The 25,993-nt window shown below is 35.2% G+C and overlaps 1 protein-coding gene across 39 annotated transcripts in view; it reads right to left on the reverse strand.

The window, feature by feature from the left end:
• Nucleotides 1-25,993, reverse strand: part of SOX5 (SRY-box transcription factor 5) — a 1,017,940-nt gene that overhangs the window by 98,748 nt on the left and 893,199 nt on the right. For all 39 annotated transcript variants that reach the window (XM_045062619.1, XM_045062611.1, XM_045062623.1 and 36 more), the window contains one exon: nucleotides 10,206-10,291. In XM_045062619.1, coding sequence (XP_044918554.1) covers nucleotides 10,206-10,291 — 86 coding nt within the window. The remainder of the gene's footprint in view (nucleotides 1-10,205; nucleotides 10,292-25,993) is intronic.

Below are 25,993 nucleotides of genomic sequence, written 5' to 3' on the forward strand. Positions count from 1 at the left end.
CTTCCACAGGAAACAGCAAATTTGAAATATATGGGACTGGGTTCAGTTTTTCATCTGAAGGAAGCAAATAGGGCTCTATTTTCAAGTCTCCTGAAGACATTTGCCAACCACACACAGCTCAATATTGTAATGTGAGTTTTCTCCTTGGTCTCTCTCTCAGAACAGTTCTTTCATGACTACAAAATCTTATCTGCATGATTATATAATCATCTTTGAATACTATCTTTCTTCTGAGAAGCAAATAAAATATCAACAAGACTTGTGATATAAACAATCCCACTTTGAACCTTCTATGAACAAATAGATATGAAACAGCATGCTTCTCTGTTGTTTTGTTTTCTAAATTCCTTGATCTTTCAATAGCTTTTCACAAAAGAATTAATTCACAGAGCACAATCACTGAACTCAGCAAAATGAAAGCAATTCAGAAGGTTGTCATTGTTACTAGTATGCAAATCCTACCCATTGTTTTATTCATCCTTAATTTAATAGTCTAAAAGCAAAAACAGCCATTTTTCTCCCCCTTTTATACAAAAAAAAAACTACTTAAAAATAATATATACGAATATATGAGTTTATTTTTAAGGATACCATGGTAAATGGGAACAAGCTAGATTTAGCTTTCAGTTGCTAGGATCCCAGGTGGTACACTTCTGCTAATAATTGGATTTAGCCAGGTCACCACTTAGAGTCCAAATGGCATCATCAATAAAATTATGGACGTGGACTAAAAGAATGGTTTTAAAATTTTGTTTTAGCAGCAGATTCTTTCATTCAAACAATCTTAGCCTGTATAACTAGATCTATAAAACATACAAAAGTGAATGTTATCGTTTAGGGTTCTTGGAGCTGCCTAGATTCCTGTGAATAGTTTCAAACAATGGTTTTCAATAAATGGTCTCTGAGGTCCTTTCCATTTCGAATATACTTGATAGGAAAGGAGGTTTTATGACTTTCTTCAAGTTTCACTCCACTTTCACACTGCATTCATTCTTTTAAATTTCAGGCTTCTCGATAATCCATTAAGGATTCTTAATTGACTCATCTTTGCATTCCTTAACATGCTTAGCTGAAGAGCTTACAAAGAATAAATATTTTCTGAGCAAATAAAATTTTTAGGATACTATGGGGTTTATAAAAATAATTTGCTTCCACATTCAAGTTTGAAACCAAAGGAATTTTTTCTTTAAAGAAAGTCATACAAAGTTTATAAATTTTCTCAGATTTATAAGAGAAATAGTTTAGTATCTATATATAGACAACAGAGGAGTAGAATAAGAGTAAATATTCTATCAATATACCTCAAAAAAGAGATATGACTTTTGAAGGGTGATACCAGAAAATCTTTTTTATATTATTTATCTAAAAATGCATATTACATTAAAGGCATCTATGTATATAACTTATTTTAAATAGTATAAGGTATTTATTTAGAATAGCGTGGGCAGCTCATTGAGACAGTCCATTTGCATTACACCCATGGAAAAACAGGGCTCAACAGGAGGCATTCTTTTTCTTTTTTAACTTTTTTAATGTTTATTTTTTAGAGAAAGAGAGAGAGAGCATGAGTTAGGAAGGGGCAGAGAGAGAGGGAGACACAGAATCTGAAGCAAGCTCCAGGTTCTGAGCTGTCAGCACAGAACCTGACGCAGGGCTTGAACTCAAGAACCACAAGATCATGACCTGAGCCGAAGTCAGATGCTTAACCGACTGAGCCACCCAGGTGCCGCAGGCATTATTCTTATTTTATAGATATAAATATTGAGACAAAGAGTGAGTAATAGCAAAATACAGAACATTATGCTCCAAGTAACTTCTTATATTTTGGTGGGATAAGTAAACTCATTGCTCCCCATAGGTTCTTGTGATGGGTCGTAAAATTGTACCACACAGGGGAATATAAGCATTTCCTCATAAATAGGATGATATGCCTCAATTTTACTAACTTGCTTTACCTGCTGACCTGCAAAGTAAATGCACATAAGTCTGCCAAATCCTAATTTGTGAGATTTCCTTTTAGCGATAGTTTTAGGGGTGCCTAGGTGGCTCAGTGGGTTAAACATCAGACTCCTGATTTAGGCTCAGCTCATGATCCCAGAGTCACAGGATTGAGCCCTGACAGTGTGGAGCCTGCTTGGGATTCTCTCTCCCCTTCTCTCTGTGTCCACCTCCCCTCAAAATAAATACACATTAAAAAAAAAAGAAATAGTTTTAATTTCAGTGAATAACAGTTATTAAACAACTAATAATACCAAGCATTTACTATTACCTAGCACATAATATTTGATAAACTGTAATTAACACTTTTGTTGCTTTGCACACTTTATATGTATTACCTCATTTAATCCTCACAAAAAGATATCATTTATGCCCACATTATACAGACAAAAAATTAAGGCATGGAGAAGTTAGGTAACTTGTCCAAAGTCACAGAGCTGGTGAATAACAGAATAATAGTTCTTTAAGGCATGGATGGCTGCAGGTACCACACTTTCAACCATTATGTCACAATGCCTCTCATTAGGCAACAGTGCCTTTTAAAATATTAATCCAAAGACAATGCCTTAATATAATAAAAATTTTTCCTTTAGTCTTTCTGTTTCCTAATTATCCTCTGCTAAGAGACTAAATTTTTCTGCATATATTAACTACAGACTTCTGTCCTATGTTTACCAGTTGTAGGTAATGCAATTTACATGTTCCAGTTGTGACATTTGAGACTTCACCATGGCAAAGAATGGATATTATTCAACAGTTTTCTGGTACCAACAAACCTCAGCATTTGCTCCTCTTAAGAGGCATCTGTCTTCATCAGGGTTCTTTAGGTTCAAGATTCTTATTGGTCCTATCAAGGCAATTATGTGAAATACTACTCCTAACGTTGAATTTGTCTTCATAAAAGTTTCCTTGAATAATTAAAGAATACTCATAATATAAGGTCAATTGACAATTAGGTTGAAGAATAAATTTCTTATATAAATACAATCTGTGAATCTGAAGAATGTTAGTTGCTCTTTCTTACATAGATATAGCCACGACTAGAAAATTGAGTAGTTTCTGTTTTTTCAATAAAATGAAAAAGCTGTACACTTTTTAAAATTTTAATACATTGATATTGTATTAAATTATCCAGTCCTAGGAAAGGATAATTTACTGTTGGCCTTGAGCCTCACAATCCTTTTATATATGGTAATTAGCCACAAAACATGTCAGAGTAACCTACGTATGTTTTGATTAAGAGAACACAGAATGCCATCAAGTAATGGGCATTGACTGACTTGTGACCAGAAAATCTGGCACTGACGATAGTTGTATTACTTTAGTGTAGGGCGATGATAGGACTTCAAATACAATGTAAATTTTAGCATTTATTTGATTGGCTATTATGATAAAAACGGGTACTATGGAAAAGCACACATGTACTGATGTTTCTGTTAGCATGTAATGACACACCATGAAGCTGCTGGAAACAAGAAAATACAGAAATAGCATGAAAAAGACACTGCTTGTACTGTCTCCATTGTCCAAATGTCAAAACAGCTCCCGGGAACCCTAGGGGTGGTAATAAGTATGAAAGTAGTTCCTACCAGGTTCTTCCTTAAAGGAGATTCTTGAACACTGCTGGGTTCTGACTCTAGCCCATATGGGCTTGGAAAAGTCAGAGAAAATGTTGGCTGCACTTTTTCAGGCCTATTTGCATATGTTCTTTAGTATGCAGGATGTCTCTATATAATTTAATTGTTGGGTTTTTTGCCTCTATTAATACATATGCAAATGACTCACACTTGCAGCTGTGCTGTATTAATCATATGTGTGCTTCTGTCTGTCTGCCCTGCAGGCTCAGGGTCGAAGGGAGACGCAAAGAGGGAATTCACTCTTCTAACCTGCAAGAAATCTCACTCATGCAGACAGAAGTCCAACAGCAAACAGCGCACCAGGGTTGCAACTGAAATGAGGAGCAGTAGAGCATTTTTCACCCTGTATGAACATGACAAGGACCTAAAAGTTACGCTGACTAGTACAGTGTGTAGGTAGGTAAAGAGAAAAACCATCCTTGTAAGCAATTCTTTCAATAAGAAGGTAAAATTCCTCACATCCAGACCTCCCCATATGGTTATTTCTCCCTTATTGATTTTCTGGGTGTTTCTCTTGGTCAGATACATAAAGCCATGCTCAGTCACTTACAGTGCTGTGGGAAATATGAAGCATTTATCTGTGTCCTGTCATAATTATTGACCTCCTTCGGAGACTGGCAGGAGGTTGATAAAAAGATGAACTTCAGTTTTTTATCCATGTCTGCCTTGATGTTACTGTCTGTCACACAGAAGCTTAAGCCATTTCCACTAGGACTTGCACGTACCTTTGATAGCTATGAAAAAAGACTGATTTCCGTTGATATTTTGTATGTTTCATTCTCTAACGTGATCACGTGACACCTCTCATTTTCTCAACCCCAGAGAATGCATGTTAGTGATGATACCAGTTACTGGAATGATAGCCCATGAGATTTCAATTATGGCAACTTGTAATTTTGAGGCTTTCTTCCAAAAATACCATTATGAATTTAAAAAATGATCCTACTGAATTCATTAAAAAGTTTCACTAATTCAGTAAAAAATCTTGAATGAATGCTACTTGCTTATTTTGAGTAAAATATGACAATCCAAGGATAATCTCAATGTTTTTTCCTTTGCTTATCACTATTAATCATTGGTTGGAGTCAACATTTTTGGCTTCCTATAGGTAGAACAGGTGGCAACCATCTTTTGGCCAACACAAATACGGTATTTATAAAGTGAGAAATAAATGGATAAATATTGCCTTCTAATTTCAAATCATAGAAGCCTAGCTAAAAAATAGAAATAGTACACTACATTATAACTATTACTGTTAAAAATTCATGATGTCCATTAAGTAAAATGCAAATTAATGACAATGAATATGAGGAATGAATGTCAGATGCACTGTTGCCATTATTTGGTTTCATTAATTAGAAATAGATGATTCGCTTAGCTGATTTTAACCAGTCCAAACATCCAAAAGATTCAAAGTGTAACTTTATTTGGCTTAAATAATTATCCTCACTTTTTGAAACTGAAATGAAGCTATATTAGTTTTCTGCATACATGAACCACCCCCCCCCCCGAAAAGAGACAATATCAGGAAGATAAATACCAAAAGCATCATTGGCTCTTGAAAGAAAAATACAGGTAGTTTGAAGAGGAAGAGGAAAGAAAAAAAAGAGAGAGAGAAAGAAAGGGAGGGAGAAACATAAAAGGGTAAACCCAGAATATGATATTGTTAATTAGATAGTTACTATTTTGATAATACACTCTTCTATTATCTGGAAATCACTTACTTTAGTTTTGTGTGGCAAGGTGCGCCATATTGAGTCAAAGTACCTCCAGCAGTTCATATTCTTATGTATGTCTGTACATACATTGACAAACCATACAAGAATAATCTAATGTTAAGTTGTTTGGTCTGTTTTTGTGTGTATAAATTCTAATTACTTTAAAGGAATAACATAAATTGCAGGAAATGCTAAAACACATTCTCTTTGTAGCAGACCATGGCTATGATGAGATAAAGGGAAGAAAGAGCAGGAGAGATAGAGTTAGGGATTTCTCATATACTGAGAATCTCCTAATAGGGGCTGAAAAATATAAAGTTCCCGGGTCTTTAAATTAATAACATTTGTTCCAGAAATTAATGACATACTGCCTTGTTATATTATTCAAATGATTATTACCCTTAACTCATTATAGCTTCTTTCATTTCGTAAATATATATTGAGTACCAGCTATTTGCTAGGTATTAATCTGAGCACTTGAGATACATTATTGAACAACAATAACAAAAATAACAGTCCCTGCTCTGGTGAAGCTTATGGAGTATTTGGAACAGACAATAAATAAGGAACATAGTACGTAACTTATATAGGATGTTTGAAGATAACAAGTGCTATAAGAAAAAAAAAAGAATAAGGGAAATAGAAGATGTTGTATATCTGGCAGGGTTATTTTGTGATTGAAACAGGTTAGTTAGGGTAGGTGTCTTAGAGAGATGACATTAGAGCAGATTCTTGAATGAGGTGAGAGAATGAGCCTGCCAGGCAGAGGGAAGAGCATTTCAGGTAGAGGGACAGCTAATATAAAACTCTAAGGTGGAAGCTAGGAGCATGCCTTGGCATGTCAAGGGACAGCAAAGCCCTTAGTGTAGTTGGAGCAGATTGAATAAGGTAGTATGGAGCAAAACTGTCATAAAAATATATTTTTTAATACAAGTAAAGAAAATACTGTAGTGCTAACCATGGTGCTAGGCATGTAGTGTTCTCCTAAGGTTATTTCATGAAAAGGGAATACGTTTTTTTTATTATAAAATTTCAATATATATCTTACTGAATTCAAACTACTAGTTTTTTTTCTTCCATGAGCCAATGACACCTTTGGTGTTTGTAATTTGGCTATTGTCTTTTTTAAAGGATGAAAATTAATTTATATTGAAAACTAATCATTACTATTCAGCTTAATTCCAATATCATAAAGCAGAGTAGTTCTTTGAGCAAGATAGATACCTAACTTATTATGATGTTAAGATTCATTTTTCACCCTTTCATATAATAGATACTGAGTTCATAAAATATTTCAAACACTTGGTTAATGTAAATGATGATGAGTCACTGTCTTCATAGATTTTGCCATCTGGTAGAAGCCAGAAAGTAGAATTTAAACTTTTTCTACAAGTGTTATGAGAGGGGAAATACAGTGTGCTCTTGAAGCACATAAGAGCTACATTAATCTAGACCTGGGGACAAGGAAATATTTCTTTACAAAGTGATGTTCTATCTTGCAATCTGAGTGAAATAGGAGTTGGCTTGGTAAAGGTGTGGGGTAATGGGGTTCCAGGAAGAGGAAATACCACATGTAAAGATCCAGAGAACTTGAAAACAAGTAAGAGAAGGACATGATCAGATTTTCTAAAATCAGAAAGATTATTCTGATCGAGTAGAGAGAGCATTGGAGGGGGTAAGATGAAGACAGAAGACCAGTGCAGGAGCTATTGTGGTAAATTAGGCAACAAATGAGGGGAGCCTGACCAGAAGGGTAATAATAGGTAAGATGGAAAAAAAATGCATGGATCCTTGCTGTATTTATTAGGTGGAATGCATAGACAATGAATGAACAGATGTAGAGGAAGAGGAGACAAGGATAACTCTCATGTTTCCAGATTGAGCAAAGATGGAGTGGAGCCATTTGCTAGGACCAGAGAATGAGCAGGTCTTGGGCCAAGAAGAGAACTGGTAAGTTACATTTGGTACTCAGTTTGTATGTCTGTAAACACCTATATATTTCCTCTTGACAGTCAAAAATAGTTGTCTATATGGATCTGAGGCTCGGGAAAGACTTTAAAGGCAGAAGAAACAGAATGGTATCTCACTGTAAAATAAATAAATAAAATAGTCCCTTGGCACAACATGTTAATTACATAATCCAGATTAAGCCACTTTTTTCTCTATAAAAAATAAATACATCACAATGCTTAGACTATTTCAACTGCTCCTAAAGTATATAGTAAGGTGATTTTAAAATATAAGGTGTATTTTATTACATGGCTAGAACTTCATTATTTTATCCAGGAACATGAAATAATATTTAAGTAATAAAAAGTGGCTGCATTTAAAACATGTCCTCTTGCTCATCTTTTAAAATAACTGTACTCTTCTTCATTCTTTCTTTAAGGAAGATCCTGGATTTGTGGTTCTACTCTATGTCATCCAAGTATGAACAATGACAGGCAAAGATTATTTCAAAAGAAAACACAAATGGTAGGCAAAGTCAATCATGAGTAGGAATACATTTATAGGGCCCTTCTTAGATCTAGATGTTCAAAATGAGAGGCTTGAATTAACATATATCTGTGTAAAGAGGGATGAAATTGACATGCAGTCTGAAATAGATAACTGCCCTTATGAATCGGGCTACTTCTTTCAGCAGTGTGATGCATGGAGAGTATTTGTAGAAGTGCCAATTCATCAGCATTTTTGTTATAATTTGGTTAGCAGGTTACTGAGTTAGCAAATGTCATGAGTTTGAAATGTGTTTGCATTTGAGTAGCATTTTTAAATCATGAGTAAAAAATTTGCATGTGTGTTTATGTGTATGTGTTTATTTTTTTAAATTTTACTCATTTATTTTTGAGACAGGAAGAGAGAAGAGGGAGAGAAAGCACAAGTGGGGGAGGGGAAGAGAAAGGGAGATGAGAGAATCTCAAGCTGGCTCCACACTGTCAGTGCAGAGCCTGATGAGGGGCTCGAACTCATGAACAGCAAGGTTCTGACCTGACCAAAAGTCGGATGCTTAACCAATGGAGCTACCCAGGTCCTCCTGTATGTGTTTTACTAGTAGCTAGTGGCTTACCACAAAAGAGTTTTGGATTATTAATTTTCCTGTTATACCACAGTATTGGTTTACTGAGATCCTAACTAAAACTCATATATGTTAATGGGTACAATGTCACTTATACAAAAAAGATCTTTATTCTACTTATAGATTAAATTATAGTGAAAGCAAGAGCAAATACATTTGGTGTCTTTTCCTCGTTCTGAAAATGATTTTTTTAGATCTTGATATTTTAGGGGAATCTGATGTATTATAAGGATGGAAATAAAAGAATTTCAAATATTTTAATACCATCTCTGTAGGAAGAGAAGTTTGGATTATTGCCTAACAAAGCTACTTTCTACTAGAATCCTACAGTGAAACATACTTGCCCCGGCTTCCTCTCACCATTAACCCAAGGGTGAAAGGAGACAAGAATGTCTAACTTACTTTTAAAATGGACATCAGAAATCTCCAAAACTCCTATTTCTACATTCAAATATATTTCCACATATGCTTCCCTCTTCCTTTAATTTCACTACTCTTTTTAAGTTTTACTGATTACAACCACTTTCCCATATTGTCATTATTTCCGGATGCCATTTCAAAGGATAACAAGTGTTATGCTACTTTTATTGTCTCCTTGGCTCTAACACTTCCCAAGATACTTCCAGCTCAAAGAAACACTTACTCACACTGTAGCTTTTTGTGGAAAAGGTAGATTAGGAATGACTGTTATTAACCTCTGTAGAACACAGTATGTCTCAGCTCCTCCTGTGTTCTTCCTGTGAGATTCGACTGATTTTTCAGAAACCCGTCAGGTATTCTGACAATCCCCAGTGCTGGCCAGATAGATTTGTCTCTTAATGCTACAATATAAAACTCTATTCTTCCTTATAGGTTAAGATCATCTATCATGACAATACATTTTTGTGCATACAAGTTAAGTTTATTAAGCACAACTGGTATATATCTGGGTTTACAGATATACTGTGTCTCTCAGGCAAAGGAAAATACACAATTCTAACAGGGGTGATTGATTTTATTATTAGATGGTTTGTTATCCTCATTAATTGCATAACTATGAAGTCCATAACAACAGAAGCTAGGGAAGATTTTGAGGGATGCTGATTCAAAGATTTAAATAGTTAATGAAAGATATCTTTAATGTAATATTATTGATATTCTTTTCAACTCCGGAGACAAAATTTCTAAAATCACTTGGACATCTGGTAAAGTTATCACTGACATTCTTGAATATATGGGAATATGTATTCTTCAGGGCTAAAAAGGTCTTAATTGGAATGCCTGGATAAAGTTGTGCTCATTTAGGCGCTCGCTTATTTGGTTTATTTCTCTTTGCTTGCCCGACTGAGTTGGCATTAGCAGGAGAATAAAAAGACCTACAGAGTCAAAAATATTGGGTGTCTTGAACATTTTTTAAAATGTAATTTCTGTTAAGTTGCCTTGATTCATAAGTATCTGTGTGAATGTCTTTGACAGTTTTGTTCTTTTTATCTTGATGAGGACCAGTCTGTGATGAAACTATGTTACACAGTAATCAAAGCAAAACCTGAGACCGTTTTGTTAAATCATACCAGGCGATAAAAATGTATAATAAGCTCTCTTTAGTACAGAAAACAGGGCCACAAATTAAAAGAGTCAACCACTCAACTTTTGGTTGAGAATCAGTGCAAGGGAAGTCAAAAACAAAAAAAGAGTGAGACAAATATCACCACTCAGCCTTATTTTGCTTTAACACGATAATAGCTGTTTTGCCTGTTTACTTAACCTTTGTCTCTTCTGCATTGTTTCCCGACTTACCTGCAGTTGGAGCGGGCCTAAGCCTGGTGCTGCTGCAGCGGCAGCTGCCATGGTAGTTGGGATCAGCTGAACAGGGTAAGGGTCACCTAAGTAAGAGAAGAATAGAGGTGTCAGCACCTTTTATCTACTCTCCACCTGCAAATTAAACTCCTGCATTCACTCTTTCCAAAAGCCTTCCTTTGTGTGCCTTGCTGGGGCCTAATGAAAAGCTCTATTGTGCAGCCTTTTACTAACACTCTTTTCACAATTCTGGCTGAGAGAGGAATGTGAATAAAAGGCACAAGCAATTAAGGCGGAAACCTCATCCTTTTTTCATGATGTATTTAGGAAAATGGGAGGAAAAAGTGTGCATTGATCAGAAGGCTGCACTTTATAACACACACACACACACACACACACACACACGCACACACGCACACACACACACACACACACACACACACACACACCCCTAACAGTCTTGACATGAGCCTACCAACCCTCAGCAAATTTAAAATGTTACCATAAGAGGAACTTAACTAAATTTAATTCCATTTTAACAAACTCAACTCTAAAGATGTAAGCCAAATAGCTTACCTTTTGAATGCAATGTTATTGTCTTAATTCAAATAACCTCTTAAGTAGTGTCTTGTGGATGATTTGAGAATAAAGAAAACATTTTATGCATTGTTTTATATAAAATATTGGTATCCTTATTATCTCAGAGATAAATGTTTATAAAATATATTATAAAGAAAACAGAATATAGATGGTCTCTCCCTGAAGGGTTTTTGTTTGTGGTGATATCTGAAAAACCAAAATCTTAGTAATTCAACATTAAAGTTTTAATACATGTGATCTATAAAGATATAGAGACACACACAAATATATATACATACAATCTAAAAGATTGGAGTATACATTTTTGATACAATTTTTTTTTCCATTTGGTAAAGAAGTACAATAGACTTTCTGCTTAGAGCCCACTGACATGCTAACAGGCATGTACATTATTGGTATTTGAAATACGACCGTAGCAAAAAATAAAAAAATAATAATTATAAGAACAATTTTTTAATATAGAAAAAATCTATTTTTAGTAATCTAATTTGTGAAAATAAAGTTAATATATCCATTCCAAAATATTTGTTGAGTATCTGCTATATATCAAGCACTGCTCTCAACACTAGAAATAGATTTTTAAAGAAGACTGACTTGTAGAGGTGTGTTTACTGGGAATTTAATGAAGCTTAAGCTTTGGGATTCTGCAAAGGGCCTCTGGAAGCATGTTTACAGTATCATATGCTTTCATATTTGTCAGCGTTTTTACTTTGTTGTGATTTCTTTTATAAATGAAAACTCTCATTTTCACTTGAGTGTGTGTATTTTAAATTATGTGTATATAATTAAAATAATAATTATAAATAAATAATTAAATATATATTTTTTTAATGTTTATTTACTTTTGAGAGACAGAGCACAAACAGGGGAGGTGCAGAGAGAGACACACACACAGAATCTGAAGCAGGCCCCAGGCTCTGAGCTGTCAGCACAGAGCCAGATGCAGGGGTGAAACTCACAAACTGTGAGATCATGGCCTGAGCTGAAGTTGGATGCTTAACTGACTGAGCCACCCAGGTGCCCCCATAATTACATATATTCTTAAAGAGGACCCCAAAGTTATATTTTTCAGGCTTCAAAATACCTGAATCTACATCTGCTGACTTGGTCTTCCCAGAACTTATAACTTAATGGGAGAAAAAGAAAAAAGATAATTCAATGATTAGTAGAAAATACACTGACTGTTAAGATAGGGAAGTATGTAACACTATGCACTACACCATAGGTGCCTTAAACCTAGTCTAAGAGATCAAAGATGGCCTCCAGGAAGAAGTTAGGTTTAAGCTGAAATCTGAATGAAGAGAAGGCTAGCCAAACAAAGAAGAAAAAGAAGAGCCTTGCAGAAAGAAAAACCATTTTAATGAAGATTTACAGTCAAATGGGAGTGTCATATCATAGCCCAGTCCCTGCACTGCTTTAGAACACAGGTAAACAAAAAGAGATAAATGGGACCGGAGAGGGAATCAGGGGCCAGATTATGTACAGCATTATAAACAATATTAAAGAATCTAAAAACTGAGAACAAACTGAGGGTTGATGGGGGGTGGGAGGGAGGGGAGGGTGGGTGATGGGTATTGAGGAGGGCACCTTTTGGGATGAGCACTGGGTGTTGTATGGAAACCAATTTGACAATAAATTTCATACATTGAAAAATAAAAAAAAAAGAATCTAAACTTCATTCTGTAGGCTAAAGGAAACCATGAATGTAGAAAAAGATGGGTTGAATAAAATCATCTGGGCTAGAGGTTAGAAGCTATAATCAATAGTAAAAAGATCAGAACTCTCTGTAACACATAATAATGGTCTGTACAAGGGTGGTGATGTTGGGATGGAGAATGATGGAGAAAGTCAAGGGATAAAAAGAGGCAACACAGACACAACTTCATGATTGTTTACATATGAGAGTACGAGAGGACTCAAGGATGACTCTTGTGGTTTTCACTGAACAGCCAGATTGGAGAGTACTACTGTTTGGTTTGCAAACATAAATGAGAAGCAAGATTGCCAAGTTGGGCCTAGTGGGGAAGGGGGAGGCCGCGGGGTATGAATAATTCTATTTTGGACACTTTAAGTTTGAAATTACTATTAGATATCTGAGTAGAGATGTTCAGTGAGGCACTTGGTAAACACGTCAGTATTTTAGGGGAAAAATTCATATCAGAAATGTAAATTTGAGAGTGGTCAGCATATATCTGGAATGTAAAGCTATAAGCTTTCATTAGACTGTTTACGAGTTAACTGTAGATAAAAAAAAATAGGTCCAAGGGTTGGTTGTGGAATATAGTAATATTTATAGTCAGGGAGATAGGCAACTAGCAGAAAAACTAAGGAGAAATATAAATTTAATGTTCCAGAAGCCAAGTAAGGAAAGATTTTCAGAAAGAGTGATTGTATTTCAAATGCTGGATTTAGTAATGTGGAAGTCATTGTTGACTCCAACATGGGCAATTTCAGTGTAGTGGAGGGTGAGAAAGCCTAATTGGAGTGAGTGTGACCAACAGAGGATGATTAAAAGTAGAACTGGAGTCAGGAAGTGTAGACCCTTTCTTTTCAAAATGAAGTTCTTGGAGAATAATAACGGTTATCACCTAGGAATTCGTTAAAAATGTAGAATTTCAAACCCCACACCAAATCTACTTGGACAGGCAGCATCTAAGATGGAACCCCCAACGACTCTACTTCTTTCCTTGTGTTTACATCCTTGTAATCTCCTACCCTTGAAGAGAAGAAGGCAAAGTGATGCGATATTACTTGTGACATTGGGTTACAAGAAGATTCTGGTTTTGTCTTGTTTATCCTCTCCCTAACCCTACCCTGTCTATCTGTCTTGGACTAAGCAGCTATGTTGAGCTGCCCTAAAAAGAGGCTCACATAGCAAAGGCATGATGTTCTCAGCCAACAGCAAGCAAACAGATGAGGCCTGCAACAGCCAAAGGAGAAAGCTTAGAAGCAGATTCTTCCTCAAGTCAAGCCTAGAGATGACTATATAGTCCGGGCCAACACACTGGTCACAACTATGTGAAAGATCCTGAGCCACAGGTTCCCAGCAGGGCTGTGTGCAAATACATGTTTTATTGTTTTAAGCCATTACGTTTTGGGAGAATTTGTTAAAGCAGCAAGTATATACCTTCTGAATTAGAAATTAAATTTCAACAAGAGTCCCAGACAGTTTGTACTTATTTGAGAAGTGACGGAACAGACAATTCTAGTGAGGTGTTTTGCAGTAGTTATTGGAGGGCATGTGATCCAGAAAACCTTACTTAAAAGGTATACTTGTAGGGGCGCCTGGGTGGCGCAGTCGGTTAAGCGTCCGACTTCAGCCAGGTCATGATCTCGCGGTCCGTGAGTTCAAGCCCCGCGTCAGGCTCTGGGCTGATGGCTCGGAGCCTGGAGCCTGTTTCCGATTCTGTGTCCCCCTCTCTCTCTGCCCCTCCCCCGTTCATGCTCTGTCTCTCTCTGTCCCAAAAATAAATAAAAAACGTTGAAAAAAATTTTTAAAAAATAAAAAAAGGTATACTTGTAAAACTTATAGAATGCTTGCATGCCAGTAAGAATGATCCAGTAAATATAGGAAAAAAAAACCCTGATGATACAGGGGAGAGAGTGGACAACTGACTGATGTTACATGGATAAGGTTTTATTTACCATTTAGTATTTTTAATATCTAATCTAGAAAACACTATCTGAATTTATAAGGGGAAGTTTAGATGTTTAAAAGCTGAATTTGTACTATGCAAACTGGCAAAAATAACAATTATAGTATGACTATTAGAATAGGCAACTTAAATATTTAAACTATGTAATTTGTTTCTATTGTTCATTTAATCAATATAATCTTAAAATTAACTATAGCAAAAAGTAGAGGCTGTGATGCCCTTCACAGTGATCATTTTATATAATTTAGTTACCCTGTTGCGAATTAATCAATTAATCAGTACTTACAACATCTACCATGTGACCAGAATTCTGCTAGGTTCTTTGGGAGGCAAAACAAAACAAACCTTGGTCTCTATCTACTACACATCCATCTTTTCTAATTAAGTGAGAGAATAAAGACGAAAATAAGAGTACGCTTGGCCCTGAGGATTTGCAGGTAGAGGGGGGATAGATATTTTGGGTGGGTGAAACACATTAAAACATGTATGACATGCTGAAGGAATGGAGAGAAATCAGTTTACCTGCTAGGTGATAGAATAAAGTAGAGGGAAAAGAGACTGAAGGCAAGGAGTTGGGAAACTTAATACCCCGCACTGGAGGCTATTTGGATACAACACGGCAATGACTATGAAATAAAGTTTTAGCAAGTAGCATTAAAGAAGTTAGGTAGCAGGGGGGTTTTAAAAATGACCCTGGACCTGGGGGCACCTGAGTGGTTCAGTTGGTTAAGCGAATGACTTTGGCTCAGTTCATGATCTCGCAGTTTGTGAGTTCAAGACCACGTCGGGCTCTGTGCTGACAGCTTGGAGCCTGGAGCCTGCTTCAGATTCTGTGTCTCCTTCTCTCTCTGCCCCTCCCCTCGGTCTCTCTTTCTCTCTCTCAAAACTAAAACAAACATTAAAAAAAATGACCCCAGATCTCGAACCTAAGGACAAAGACTTCCTCATACATTTGGATTGATAGCAAGCACCTGCATAGGTATTTTGGGCACTTCTCAATTACTATTATCTAATTGTTAATAACAAATTGAGTGTGATACATACATATAAAGTTCATTATCAAAATCTAGATTATTCTATAAATTTTAAAAATGCATATATTGGTATTTTATCTTTTATCATTTCATTTTCTAAATTCATTAATGCATATTAATGAATGAATATAGTCAATTTTCCTTTGTATATATGTGGATCTACTTGGATATATATACACACAGTTGCTACTTGAACACAGGGGTGAGAGGTGCTGACTCCCATGCAGTTGAAAATCCAGGTATAACCTTGGACTCCCCAGGGACCTAAGGGCCACTATTAAATGAAAGCCTTACTGATAACATAAATAATCAATTAACACATATTTTATATGTTATATTATTATATACTGCATTTTTACAATAAAGTAAGTTAGAGAAAGGAAAATGTTAAGAAAATCATAAGGAAGTGAAAATATTTTTACAGTACTGTATTATATTTATCAAAAAAAATCTGCATATAAGAAGACCTGTGCAGCTCTAACCTGTGTTGTTCAAGGGTCAATTGTACATATATGAATGAATAACTATCATGTTATACACATCCCATATTGTATGTGTGAGTATAAATGCATGTATATATATATATATACATATATATATATATATATATATATATATATATATATATATAACATTTATACAAGCTATATAATAGTATATATGTGTTATAAGCTGAGTTGTGCTCCCTCCTTCCAAATGTATATGTTGAAATCCTAAATGAGGTCACACAGGTGGGCTCTAATTCAACAGGACTGCTATCCTCTAAGAAGAAGAGACTAGGATGCAAACAACACAGGGGGACAACCATGTGAGGACAGAGGAGAAGATGGCCATCTATCTACAAGTCAAGGAAAGAAAACTCAGAAGGAAATCTACCCTGTTGACACCTTGATCTTGGACTTCTGGCCTCCATAAATAAATTTCTGTTGCTTAAGCCACTCAGTTTGTCCTATTCTGTTACAGTAGCCTTAGCAAACTAATGTTTGCCATACACAGCCACACATCAATGTATTTGATGTTTAAGTAAATTGGAGAAAACAAAAGACTGGCAGCTGGAGTTAAAAAGACTGTGATAGCTAATATGTGTCTTTAATCATATACAGTTTCCAAGATATAATTATATAGTCATAAACAGGATATCAACTAATTTTCAAAATTTTGTGTCTAAGGTACCACATTATCACAACCATCTCCTTTCAGCATACAAACATACATAACTTGATGCATGTCTACCTTATTACCAATTTTTCAGACCCAGATATCCAAAACTAGTTTGACCCAAATTTGTCCCAAGTTACTAAGTAAATACAAATACAATAGCTGTGAAGCTGGCCAATATAGCAATTTCACTCTTAATTAAATTCAAAATATATTGCATGCATATGCTGGTGTCCAAAGCAAACACAGAATCTATCAGACTTTAAAAATAAGGTCAAGGGTGGTTCTTAATGGCAAAAGAGTAATTAAGACCTACTGGGGAAAAAAGATCCTTTATTGAAGTAAATACTGTCATCTATTTGTGCCATCCCTTATTTAACAGGTTTATTTTGTAAATACCTCATGAAGTACTTAGTAAAAATTAAATAATGGAAAATTCTGACTTTTAAAGTTCAGCCATGTGTAAGTTATTCAAATTGACTTTCAACTAGTTAAAAGTAATATCTTTTACTCTTTCCTAGGTTTTAACCATTTGAACAGTTTTTCCCTAAGCCTTTCCAAAATTAATTGGCTTCTTATTTCAAAGCCAAGTACGGAAAATTCTAGCTCAAAACAATTTTTTTTCAAAAAGTTGAAAAATATGTGAAGTATATTAGTCAATTGTTTTTAGAATACAACCTAGCTTATAGTGTCTATTGATATAAATGATATAGCTAATATTAAATAACCCAATAACCCCTTAGAAAGCATGTTAATTGCAATAGTGTTAAAGTAATGAATATTTAGATAATAATAATCCCTACTGACATTAAGAAGGATTTACCTCTCTGATATATAATAAAGTAAGAGAAAAAGTATTTCCCAACAAGGTTATCTAGGCTCAGGAAGATTGTCAAAGCAAATATATTCTTACCCCGGGTCAAGGACCTACATCCTTTCATCCATGGATTAGTATAAATGTTCTGGAAAGTTTTATGGCATTATTTTCACTGAAACAAGGAGATGCATTCCTTTATTAGCCCTCCATGGTGTTTTGTTGGTTGGTTGGTTGGTTGGTTGGTTGGTTGGTTTGGTTTTCTTGACAAATACCAGATTGCCTTCCCTAGGTGCTGGGAAATAGAAAATTTAAAACCCATACCCCCCCCCCACACACACACACAATCCTAGCCCTAGACAAGTTTCTAACCAAGTGAGAGGGATAAACATATAAGCCAATTGGATAATACAATGAGCAAATCAGAAGGTAGTGTAGAAGGTACTCTGAAAACCTCAAGAAAAGAAGAACTTAACTTGGAAACAGTGTGAAGAAAGGTTATTTGCTAAAACGTCTATTAAAAATAGCTAGGTTCAGGAGCTCCTGGGTGGCTCAGTCGTTTAAGCATCTGACTCTTGATTTCAGCTCAGGTCATGATCTCATAGTGGTGGGATTGAGCCCTGTATCTGGTTCCATGCCGACAGCACAGAGCCTGCTTGAGATTCTCTCTCACCTTTTCTCTCTGCCCCTCCCCTGCTCATGCTGTCTCTGTTTCTCTCAAAAATAAATAAACTTAAAAAAATGTTTAAAAATAGCTAGTTTCACTAAGGCATTGCCTTTCAGGACCATTTTATCACCTACTTTCCACGTCTTCTACTTGCTAGAGTCCCACAGTAAGCTTCCACCATTTAGTATAACCAAAATTGCTCTAATTCACCATTTTCTCAGATAGTACTTAAAACATTCTGCTTTTACTACTCTAACTTCCAGGTGGACAGAGCTCTGTAGGAATCTAAGGAAAGAATGACATTAAAAAGGACACTATGGATAGAACTTTTGAAGAAAATTGCTTTCTTTCATCTTAGGGAACCACAGATTAATCCTCTGGCTTGGAAGGAGCCCCCTGCCATTGATCAGGCAGTGCGAACAATAACCACCATCTTTTACTGACCCCTACTTTCGAGGATATTTAAATACTCTCACTGTGTCTGATGCAGTAAGGGAAGGGTAAGCTATGCAGCTAAAAAGGAGGTAGAACACATATCTTATAGAATCTTGTGTTTTACTTCAAAGGCAATGTTAAGTCACTGAAAGATTTTAAGCAGGAGAGTGACATAGTCTGATTTGTGTTTTAGATCAATTTTGTGGCAAGGGATAGAATCGATTGAAAGAAGGAGAGACTGGAGACAGACTTGTTAAATACCACTGCAATAAATCAAGCGGGAAATGATAGTGGCCTAAACTAAGCATAAGGGAAGGAGATCTGAGAGACAGATTTGATGACCAATTTGATGGGAGAAAAGAGAGACAGGAGCAAAAAAAAAAGAAAAAAAAAGTTATAGTTTGGGCTTTTATTTTAGTAAATTATTTAAAGAATGAATCATTCTTACCCAAGTAGTTATTCAATTGCTCCAACATCCTGTTTCAATAATTCATTTTTTTCCTACTAATTTGGAATGTGAGCAACTAGTATTTGTTGAATTTTAGCACTGTTAAAATATTATATATATTATAAAATACTATATATATGTAAATATGTATGTGGATGTGTATATATATATATATATACACATCCACATACATATTTACGTGCATCCACATACATATTTACGTGTGTGTATAAAATCTCACGTAATCTTCACAACAACTCAGTAGGGTGGATATAATTATTCTTATTCTACAAAAAAAAAGTCCAGGACTTTACAGTAAGTACTATAAACATTAGTACTTGAGTAAAACCAAAACAAAAAACAAAAAAACAAAGAAAACAAACAAACAAAAAACAAACCCCAAATGTATTATTTTAGAAAACATAGACTATTTTTAGAAAAAAAGTATTATTTTAGAAGACATCATAGACTATTTTTAGAACACTATGCAAACACAGACTTCAGTTTTCATATAGATACATTCATTTAGAGCTTATCCAACTAATATGCATCAAATACTATGTGGAGGGCACAAAGAAATAAAAGGTATAGTTCTTGCCTTGATGACACTTTCAGTTTCACAAATAAGACATACAGATATCAAGAGTGAAATAAATCAAAGCCATAAGATGAAAATCAAATGAATAAGAAAGAGAAAAATTACCAGAGAAAAGAAGAATTTATTCAAACTCAAATCATTTGAGAAAGAATCAGAGAAAGGGCTGAGCTTGGGTTAGATCCTCAATAAAAATATAAGACTAGGGGTGCCTGGGTGGCTCATTTGGTTAAGCATCCGATTCCAGCTCAGGTCATGATTCCGCAGTGGATGAGTTCGAGCCCCTCATGGGGCTCTGTGCTAGCAGCTCAGAGCCTGGAGCGTGCTTTGGATTTTGTCTCCCTCTCTCTCTGCCCCTCCCCAGCTCATGCTCTGTTCTCTCTGTCTCTCAAAAAAAAAAAAAAAAAAAAAAGAATAAATGTTAAAAAAAATTAAAAAAATATATAAAACTAGATAAGATGAAAGAGGTCCAAGGGCCGCAATGCCTGGTGCACAATAGATAATAAATATCTGCTGAATGAATAAATGGATAAGCCTAAAAGTAAGGATGGGAGGAACCTCTAATGGTAAATGGATGAGCCTAAAAGTAAGGATGGGAGGAACCTCCAATGGTTTTTCATTTCCTGGAGCATACACAGTGTATAAATATTCCCCTGAGTTGTCTCTTCTTAGGTCCTCACACTACTCATCATTTCTTGCCTTATAATTTACTTTTATCACTGAACTGTTATAGGTCCATGTACACCCCATTCCATCTCTCACTTTCCAGCCTTCGTCCAGGCCGTTTTCTTCTGTTTAGAATGTTATTTCTGTGTTCCTTCACCTGGACAACTTCTTCAAATGCTTTTTTGCCTGCCCCACTTCATCCTTTGGAATTTGACTTATGGGTCCCCACTCCAAGTAGCCTTTCCTGACACCTTCCACCTCTCTTAAGTATGAATTCATTCCTTTTCCCCTGACCTCCATCAAAAATTCTAGGCATACGTTTATCATATTACATCTGTTTATGTCCCATTCTCCCCAACTACACTATGAGCAACCTACAGGCAGAGATTCAGTCTTACTCATCTTTAAATCCCCAGTTCTTAGCATAGGAACTGTTAAAGTGCATGGTTCTGTTAAATACATAGCACAGGCTGTTAAAATGTTTACTGACTGAATAAATGAAGAAACAATTCATTTAATTAAGAAATTAACAAATATCAACACAGGAGACCACTCTTCCCATATCAAAAGCTTACAGTTTAGTAGAAGTAACAGATTGTAAGCAAATAATTATACAAATAAGGAACAAATTAGTATTTGGACAGGGTTTAATTCAAACAATAATGATGTGTTAGCTCAGCAACCAATGATACAAAAGTAGAATAGGAAATCAAGAGGAAAGAGAAGCCTAGAGCTTGGGGATATAAGGAAATATGGACCCAGAAGAGGTAAAGAATGTTCTGTAAAATATTTTCATTTATCAAATTATTCTTTTATAATATTCCATAATCTGTCTCTTTTATAAATTTTAATTTTAAAGCAAGTCATATCTCGTTGAGTATTTGAAATAAATAATATGAAATTCCTAAATCTTAACATAATTTCTGTTCATTAAAAGGAACCCACTAGTATGATGGCATTAAAGTACCTGAGTATGGTCAAAGTGTTTACCAAAAAAGATGTTATATATAAACAAATGACAAAACAAAATCTTTCATTGTGATTGTTCAAATCACTTTAGACTTTCATAAATCCAAGTGAGTTGAACTTTGATTTTTTATAGTACTATGCTCAGCTATGTCTCCTCCCTCCCTCCCTTTTAGGTCGTTAAATTTATAACAATTCCACTAAATCGTCTTGTGGAATCCAAGTCAAGAAGTTCAGAACAACTGATATGGTATACATGAGTTAAGGTAAAGGGGTTTTATCAATTTGTTAGAATAAGACTTTGATACTTGAAACTTGTTTGTGAGAAATGCTAATATTTTATAGGAGACTCTCATAAAATAATAGAAATATTTCATGTGAATTTTGAGAAAATAAGATTAATAATTATCCTTTGTTTGACTAAACATCTATTTTCAAAAGATATTTTGAGATAATTGTTCTCAATTGCTCTGTCACAGGCGTTTTCAGTTAAAAGTTTTTAAAAATAAAAAAAAATATTTTTATGTCTTTTTAATGTAGCATAGCAAATGAAAACTTTATCCTATTTAACTAATAGTTACTCAGTTGGCTAGTTTAGTAAAAGGTTATGAATTTTTTAAGAAATGCCTCTCAAAATGGGAAGACATTTCTGATTATAAGAGATAGAGCATTCTTTCTTTACCTCTTAGCCCATAAATTAAATGAATTCTAGTCCTGATGAAAATTCCTGGGTTAATTATCTAAGAAATCTGAGTATCCCTGAAAAGGTGACAATGAATCAAAGAAATCTCCTTTTCCTCCTGCATTCCAGTATTGCTACGAAGGCATCATTTAAGCTATTGCACAATAATTCATTTTAAGCTGCTCAAAGAGAATCATTAATTAAGGAACAGCTTCTATATCCAAACGTACATTAGATTACTATGTCTATATTTTGCTTCTGTGTCTTATGAGGAAATAAATGGCACAGAGAAAAACACCCCAAATGATTCAGGTACTTAAAAGCAGTGATTTGGAAGAGGGGCATTGGTATAAGCCACTTACGATAAAAGCAAATGCTAGTTTTTATTTTCCACTTTTAATACTAAGGTTTAGCAAGCATTTCATTTCTTTGACACCTTTTATAGCCTTTCCACTTTTCTGTCTATCATGGTTTTTTGATAGATATTCCTCCTCCTGGAGTGTCGCTGGAATCTGGAAACTGCAGGTTGAAAACAGGAAGTTTCCTAGCCCCTGTAACAATAAGCCCGTGAGCTGTATGTTTGGGATGACTTCTGGTCTAGAGTTTCCTACTAGAAGGATACATTTAGAGCTCTGAAAATTAAGAACCGTTATGGCATTTCCCCTCCCCCTAAAAAAAAAGAAAACCAAATAATGCAAAAGTCTTGGTGAGAAGTGTAGTGACCTAGAATAAACTCCTGAAATTCTTTTCATTATGTCACATTCTAAATGTTCAAACAGACTTCTACATTTAATAAATAATATGTTATATTTATATTATAATTTAAATTCCTCAGAAATGCACAATTTTTACAATCCCCTTATGAAGTGGGTAGGGCAGACATTATTGTATCTCACTTAAAGATTAAAAATCTAGGGTACGAAGAGGAAATGACTTTGGGCCTAGCCTAAGGGCACAGAATAATATGAAATGGGATTTTGATTACCAAGGTCTTTTGATATCTTGTTTAATTTTTTTTTCAAAAATTTTTTAAAAATATTTATTTATTATTGACAGACAGAGAGACACAGAGCATGAGCAGGGGAGGGGCAGAGAGAGGGGAAGACACAGAATGCAAAGTAGGCTCCAGGCTCTGAGCTGTCAGCACAGAGCCCGATGCGGGACTCGAACTCACGGTGAGATGATGAACTGAGCCGAAGTCAGTCGCCTAACCAGCTGAGCCACCCAGGCGCCCCTTTAATTTTTTTTTTTCTAACAGAATTGACTAAATCCAGACAATTAATAGTTTCAGATTACAAGTCTCATTGATGCTTATTTATAGCTTGACTCAGATGAGTCAATTTTCAAAGTTTTAGACCTTCCATTAACCAACTCAGAGAGCATTAGAATTTAGAGGCAATCTCTCAGGTGAAAACTATTCAGAAAGGAACAAAAGAATGAAAGTAAAATGCCATATACTGGGGCTAGAAGAGTTCATTTGGGGCAAATATGTGCACACAAAAATGTTTACTGTAGAATTATTTAACTGTAAATATTGTAGACAAAATTAAATGTTCATTAGTGGGAAATGCAAATAGAATATGGTAATCCAGCTTAATGAAATATTATGCAGGAGAAGTTAGATCTAAAAGTATGGAAGAGGATGGGGCACCTGGGTGGTTCAGTCAGTTAAGAGTCTGGCTTCAGCTCAGGTCATGATCTTGCAGTCCGTGAGTTTGAGCCCCTCGTTGGGCTATGTGCTGACAGTTCAGATCATGGACCCTGATTTGGATTCTGTCTCCTTCTCTCTCTGCCCCTCCCCTGCTCACGCTCTGTCTCTCTCACTCTCAAAAATGAATAAATATCTTGGGGCGCCTGGGTGGCGCAGTCGGTTAAGCGTCCGACTTCAGCCAGGTCACGATCTCGCGGTCCGTGAGTTCGAGCCCCGCGTCAGGCTCTGGGCTGATGGCTCAGAGCCTGGAGCCTGTTTCCGATTCTGTGTCTCCCTCTCTCTCTGCCCCTCGCCCGTTCATGCTCTGTCTCTCTCTGTCCCAAAAATAAATAAACGTTGAAAAAAAAATTAAAAAAAAAAAGAAAAAAAATGAATAAATATCTTAAAAAATTAAAAAAAATAAAAGTACAGAAGAGGAAAGATAGTCGTGTTCTTTTTTTTATTTATAAGTAGAATATAGTCCATAGAACATTACCCTCATATACATTATATATTATTTAGTACAAATCATATATATATATATAACATCTATGTATCATTACATACACATTACAACCTACAGATATGTTCACATTTTACATATCACATATATGTATCTATATATAAATAAATGTATATACTTATTTATATATAAACACATACATATTTCTATCTATAGTTCTGGTAAATAAGTACCAAATTGTTAACAGCGATTACATATGGGGAGTGGGATTATAGGGGTATATGAGTGTAGACAGACAACTTTCAGTTTCTGTTTTCTATGCTTCTACATCATTTGAGATTTGTGCAGTCAGCAGGTGCTATCTTTAATATATTAGGAAAAAATGCGAAGGGTTGCTATGAGATGACTGTATTAAGTAGGTGTAAGAAAATATTCTTTGAATATAGAGCCAAAATAAATTTTAGGGAAATAGTATTATTTAAAAAGTCGCTGTAGTTCTTCTGCCCTTTCCACTGGCTGGAATGGGGATATGGTGGCTGGGGAAGATATCTAAGACAGAAATTATAGTTTGTGGAAGGTGGTATAATAAGAGCACAAGCCTGGGATTTGCTCTAATGGAGCTACCACAGGAGCAATGTTTGGACTATTATGTAAGTGAAAAAAAAATTCTTTCACCATGCTTCAACTAATATTATTTTGGCCTTTAAAGTAGATAAACCTAAAACAGTATATGATTCCACATGATATTATAAGAGCATGACTTGTTCAGTCCTCATAGAAGATATGTATCTATTGTAGAGTTGGAAGGAAATACTATCTTCACCTGTTTTACTAAATACTTTTTCTGTTTCCATATTTTCCTATCAACCTCATGACTACAGTTTGTCTTCTAATGGAATTTTCTACAGTGAAAGAATATGCACACCGGAGAAGAGAGGTGTTTGGTATCACTGACAGTTCTATTCAAATAAATATTTTATTCAAATAAATTTATTCAAATAAAATATTGCCTTTCTGGGCTTACATTTCAGTCTGATGACCTTCATGTGAGGCTGCTACAAAGATGAGATTCCATGTTTGCTGTGGCCAGAAAGATATAAATTTAGAATTCTGAGGGTTAGGCTGGACTATGGCAATGTCATATATGGTAATACCACATTGTGAGGCCTCTTGGCTGAGAGCACAGAGTGTCATCAGCCAAGCACTCTTTCTTTCCATTTGACAAATCTACATTATCAAGAATTATGTCAAAAAAGGAAAAACTGACCCAAATGGGTTTATATTTAAATTGAATGGCATGCTTATGTTCTTAAGTGTTAAAAAGCAAACAAGATGGATTAAAAGATTAAGTATATATTTTTGGTCTAGTAAAATCTGAGGAATTTTTTGAAAAAGGGGCTTTTGCTTTTTGTGTTTGCTCATGTGTGTATTTTGGTAGTAGTGTGTGTGTGTGTGTTGGGAGGACGAGATTCAACAGTAGTTACTAACATAGCTTAGTTATCAGCTCACAGAGTTATGATGCTTAAAATTAATTATGTGTCTATGTTTTATAAATAAGGCACAATATAAGCTATTGTTTTTATACCAAGTTATGACACTTTGTCACAACATACATCTCCCTTCTCTCAGTGATGAATCTTGTAAAAAATACTATAAACTCCCTTTTAGGAAAAAAAAACACATTTTTATTGACCTAAAAACATCCTTCCCATGAGAATTGGAGGGTAGCTTCCAACATAATTGTGGAATGTTATATACATTTTTGCACTCAATTCTCTTTACTTTTTAATCATCTCACATTTTAAGCCACCAGTCTAACTTATTTCAGATGGCAATTTAAATTATTGGCTGTGCAGGTACCACAGCAATTCTTTAAATATATATATCTAGATCTAGATGTAGATCTAGATCTAG

Source organism: Felis catus, chromosome B4 (assembly GCF_018350175.1).
Source record: "Felis catus isolate Fca126 chromosome B4, F.catus_Fca126_mat1.0, whole genome shotgun sequence".
Taxonomy (NCBI): domain Eukaryota; kingdom Metazoa; phylum Chordata; class Mammalia; order Carnivora; family Felidae; genus Felis; species Felis catus.